At 42.0% G+C, this 5,000-nt stretch overlaps 1 protein-coding gene across 4 annotated transcripts in view; it reads right to left on the reverse strand.

Moving 5' to 3' along the window:
• Window positions 1-1,872: 1,872 nt before the first annotated feature.
• The window catches only part of LOC122248669 (methyl farnesoate epoxidase), a 13,887-nt gene continuing 10,759 nt past the window's right edge, over window positions 1,873-5,000 (reverse strand). For 2 of the 4 annotated variants that reach the window (XM_086536447.1, XM_086536448.1), the window contains exons 6-10: window positions 4,806-4,920; window positions 4,301-4,481; window positions 3,962-4,061; window positions 2,998-3,157; window positions 1,909-2,897 (exon numbers count right to left, since the gene is read on the reverse strand). In XM_086536447.1, coding sequence (XP_086392573.1) covers window positions 2,716-2,897; window positions 2,998-3,157; window positions 3,962-4,061; window positions 4,301-4,481; window positions 4,806-4,920 — 738 coding nt within the window. In that variant the 3' untranslated portion in view covers window positions 1,909-2,715. Of the gene's footprint in view, window positions 2,898-2,997; window positions 3,158-3,961; window positions 4,062-4,300; window positions 4,482-4,805; window positions 4,921-5,000 lie in introns of all 4 variants that reach the window. The other 2 variants (XM_086536446.1, XM_086536445.1) reach the window with 2 other exon arrangements.

The following is a 5,000-nucleotide window of genomic DNA, read 5'->3' on the forward strand; positions in this document are numbered from 1 at the left end:
GTTGTAATGGTAACTCATTTATCTGTCTTTTGTTTTCCAAATCTATTTGAAATAACTTTTTTAGGACGGTATTACACCTATGAAACCATCGTGTTTGTTTACATATGACGCAGCGCTCGAGCTTACTTTGAGCTATTTTCCAAGACACGGTCGGCAGGGGCTTCATTAAAATCAAGTGCACATGTTGTAAGGGTTCTGTGAGCACAAGGGACCCCGATAGGCGGCTTAGGGGCCAGAACTGGGCCCCGTTTGGTCCCTAAAATAGAAGCAATTATCCCCTCCCAGATTCAATTACTCGGGTGCCGGTGTAGAGGTTACGTGTTGAAGAGGTAATATAAAATTTATGGCGAAAGCATCATCAGTAATAATGCCAGCAGTAACCATACCAATAAAAGTGATGATCGTACATAAATAAAAGCAAAAATAATAGAAAAAAGACTATAATGAAAGAGCAATGATAAAAAGCGAAGTTATTTTCTCAAGCAGTTCCAGATGTGATCTTTATATTTTATTTACAGCCGTTCCAGCTCCTAATTGTGGCAAGTAAAGTAAGAAATATGGGCTCATAGGTCACCTTTGTGATGGATTCCGGCTGGGGCACTCCAGGCTGTCTCTTAGGAAGGGTATTGACCACACCAAAGTCGGGCTGACACTTTATTTTTCATAATCCAGGGGTTTTGCGAACCCTGTACTTCGGACAAACATTTTTTCTTTCAGGTAATCAGATAATGATAACGTTAATAATAGCATCTTTAACGTGGAAAAATAAATAAATAAATTATGCTGAATAAAACACAGTTGATCACATTAAAAAATAAATAGAACTAAAACATGAAATGAAATATTAAAAGATGTAGTGACTAAAATTAGACTTTTAAGATATAAAATATAAGCAAAATTATAAAAACAGGATCGGGTGAAAGCATAAAGGATAACAAAATAAGGTAAAATACATCAAACATAAAATTATAGAGAGCTAACCAGCTGGATATTCAAGATATTAAAACGAAAGAGGTCGCGGCGAAAGTAAAAGAACGCCAAACAAAACGTTGCAAAAACGCTAAAAGGTTAACCTGCAGTTGCCAATTAGTAAATAAAATCAAATAAAAAGGAAAATGGCAATAGAATATAAAATTAAGTAAAACTAAAGGTGATGCAGCTGACTACCTAAAGTAAAATCCACCCAAAGTACAAACACAAAATTAGATAAAACAATACACTGATAAAATCTGATTACATCATCACGCTACTTGATATGAACTGTGACAGCCCTTGCGTAAAATGTGAAAAATCAACAAATACATTAAACGGCTAAGACACGTGATGTGATGCCTGTAGCAAATCTGTATATGCGTGTGTGTGTGTGTGTGTGTGGTATCAGACGACAATGGTGGGTCTTCATGATGGACCTGTGGAAAGGAACAGGAATGGGTAGAAAGGAGTAAGGATTTGACAAGCAAGGGTGGGAAATGGAAGTGAGAATTAGGGAGTGAGGATGCGAGGGAAACGGGAGAGGTAAACGGGGGTGAGGATGCGTGGAGCAGGGCGAGGATGCGTGGAGCAGGGCGAGGATGCGTGGAGCAGGGCGAGGATGCGTGGAGCAGGGCGAGGATGCGTGGAGCAGGGCGAGGATGCGTGGAGCAGGGCGAGGATGCGTGGAGCAGGGCGAGGATGCGTGGAACAGGGCGAGGATGCGTGGAGCAGGGCGAGGATGCGTGGAGCAGGGTGAGGATGCGTGGAGCAGGGTGAGGATGCGTGGAGCAGGGCGAGGATGCGTGGAGGGCGAGGATGCGAGGATGCGTGGAGCAGGGTGAGGATGCGTGGAGCAGGGTGAGGATGCGTGGAGCAGGGCGAGGATGCGTGGAGCAGGGCGAGGATGCGTGGAGCAGGGTGAGGATGCGTGGAGCAGGGCGAGGATGCGTGGAGCAGGGCGAGGATGCGTGGAGCAGGGCGAGGATGCGTGGAGCAGGGCGAGGATGCGTGGAACAGGGCGAGGATGCGTGGAGCAGGGCGAGGATGCGTGGAGCAGGGCGAGGATGCGTGGAACTGGACGACAAGGCAGAGGTTACAAGGTTGGGCTGCAGGTTGCAGGATGAGGACAGGAGCGAGAGGGGAGGGGAGGACCCCAACCTCACAATGTGACTTCATCAAGGCAACACTCAAGATTTGACTCGGTAAAAGCAAGAAAATTGCGCTTGACTCAAGCCCGGCTCAAGATTTGGTACGACAAAATGCGGCTTACCAATTGCAGCACCTTTGCCTTGAAAAAAAGTTCTGGGTTGGTATTCACGAATGGTCATATTCAGAGAACGTCCTGAAGACGGTCTTTTACTTCATTGTAATAACAATATGAAATTGATTATGTAATGAATCTGATGTATGTTATGACTAATAATGCCCATTTGAACTCTTTTATTTCTAAACTTATCGCGCCTTTTATACACGTGTTTGCATCAACATTGTAAGCTGTCGGCGTCATTTGTATGTTTCGAATATATGAAAAAATGGAGGAGACGCTTCAATTAACGTTTGACAATAAAACAAAATATTTTCTTTGTCATCATTGTGATGTACCTTCAGCCTCAGTCATCATTGTCCATCACAAGTGTAATTATCTGCATATTATTGTGCGCCATAAACTTCGGCAAATCTCAGAGTGTATGACCTTCAGTGAATACCAGCCGTGGCTCATATGAATATGTCAGCATTCCTTTCCTAATGTCTGCGCTTAGCAAAGACTCTGAACTCCGGCGGTCCCAGCGTGAACCCGGCAATTCCTTCCGTGTTGGTGACGGGGACGGCGGGGTCGAGCTCGAAGTCCAGATGCTGCACAAGCGCTGCGAACAGCAGGAAGGACGTCATGCGAGCGAGAGGCTCTCCAAGACACAGTCGTCGACCTGCGAATTAATATTCACCTTAATAACTTTTGAGTTTTGTACCTTGATTAAGATTTTATGGTGTAGAAAAATTAATAACTGTACATTGATATTTGTTAACCTTTGCCGAAAGGGATGACTCTTTCATCTTTGCGGAAGGTTCCATCACTGTTGATGAACCGCTCAGGACGAAAGTTTTGTGGGTCGCCCCAGTATTCCGGGTCCATCTGGACACTGTATAAGTTGTTCATCACAGTTGTATTAGCTGGGATATGGTGGCCCTGTGGAAAGGAGAAAATATATTTCCCGGAATTGTTCAGGATTTTGAGCTGCTTAATCTCAGCTTCCCAATGTTTTAACATGAATGTATGAAAAAAAATGTGACTTACTGATTTTCCCCCCAGAGTTCCAGCCATTTTTTATTTGAGATTACTTACATTATATATAATATATGTATATGCATGTATGTGTTTATATATATATATATATATATATATATATATATATATATATAGAGAGAGAGAGAGAGAGAGAGAGAGAGAGAGAGAGAGAGAGATACAAGCATGGCTTCCCTTGCCATATTTGTCTTACACAACTATTACAGTATACGACATCAATTTGTACTTCCTTATTTTCTAAGCTCCTATATTTACTAAAGGTTATTGCAGCCATGAAACATGATGTAAATCATTTTTGACAGTATAATGCACATAATTCTCAACTATCGTCGACTAAGTAATGTCTTTTAATTTCCTATTTCAAATATCTCTGCAATTCCTACCTCACCGTCATTTAATGAAACACTTGAAGCCTCATCATCCTACCCGCTGTTCGCCCATCTGTCCCTTAAGTTATCATTGTGGTGTAAAACTGGTCACAGGCTCAATAGTGTAGCACTGCATGGCCATATGTATTCCCAATTCTATTTCTCCCATTATTAGAGCTCCATTTGGAGATTATCTTGGGTAGAGTTTACTTCATGACAGTTTACTATTGCTTTACCTAAATATTGAACCAATTGCCGGATTAATGCGACAAGAACAGCATCTTCTTTTTCTAAAGGGGATAAAGGTAAAGGAGTTCACCTGCAGAACAGTATCCCGAATGGCCTTATGCGGGACGGTTAGAGGCGCAGCTCCACGGAACCGGAAAATCTCTGTCATTGTTGCCTCCAAATATGGTAAACTGGAATATAGTTTAGATACTGAGTAAGAACATTTTGTACTGGCCACTACTACCAAAATATAAGTTAATTCCGGGCAGAAAACCTTCAACAAAAATAAAATAGCATAAAATAGCAATTTAAGATGGCTTATAGATTTTGAACCATGAAAGAGTGAAGGGTAATAATATTTTTTTTACATCTAGCTTTACATCATATCTCTTTAGGGTACCAGTCGTGTATATTATGTCATAGAACTTACTTCGTTCGGTCTGTCATGCTGGGAAAGCGGTTTTGTCCAATTACTGAGTCAATCTCCTTTTGCACTTTTCTCATAACCTCCGGGAAGAGACACATCAACATGATAGCAAATGCTGCAGTGGCCGAGCCGGTTTCAGCTCCAGCGCTGAACACATCCGTACAAGCTGCAACCAGCTGTTTCTCTGCATGCAGGAACAAACGCATAAATTTGTGAGAGTAGTAACAGTAACAGTGTTTGTTTTGAAAATATGAACGCTGATACGAAGTTATTTGATACCAAGGCAATTATATCCCTAGGCAAACATGATGACTCCGAAGCTGAGACTTTGGCTAGTAATCAAACTTTTTGTTGCAGGTCCCAGGGGGCGTTGGTCTAGTGGATGGAGAGGACAAGACAGTGTATTCATTTCATAGGATTGGGAGAAAGAGTCCTGAGTTGGCCACTGTAGTCAGCGTCCCAAAATGCTCATTGAGGAAAACGGTCTGAAACTAAAAGAGTCACTTACCAGTGAAAGTGGTGTCTGGATTATTGCTATTTTTTCGAATCTCCGTTAGGTAAATGTCAATAAAATCTCTTGGGTTATCTGGATCCAGGACTTGCTTGTGCTCATTCATAGATTTCTGTGGATGGATTATGAAATTTTGATTTTCAAAGTTGTGCTCTGCTTCCTTAAAGACATATTCCGACATATGATATGGTG

Source organism: Penaeus japonicus, unplaced genomic scaffold, assembly GCF_977035675.1.
Source record: "Penaeus japonicus unplaced genomic scaffold, GWHDUDI00000001_assembly GWHDUDI00000004, whole genome shotgun sequence".
Lineage (NCBI taxonomy): Eukaryota > Metazoa > Arthropoda > Malacostraca > Decapoda > Penaeidae > Penaeus > Penaeus japonicus.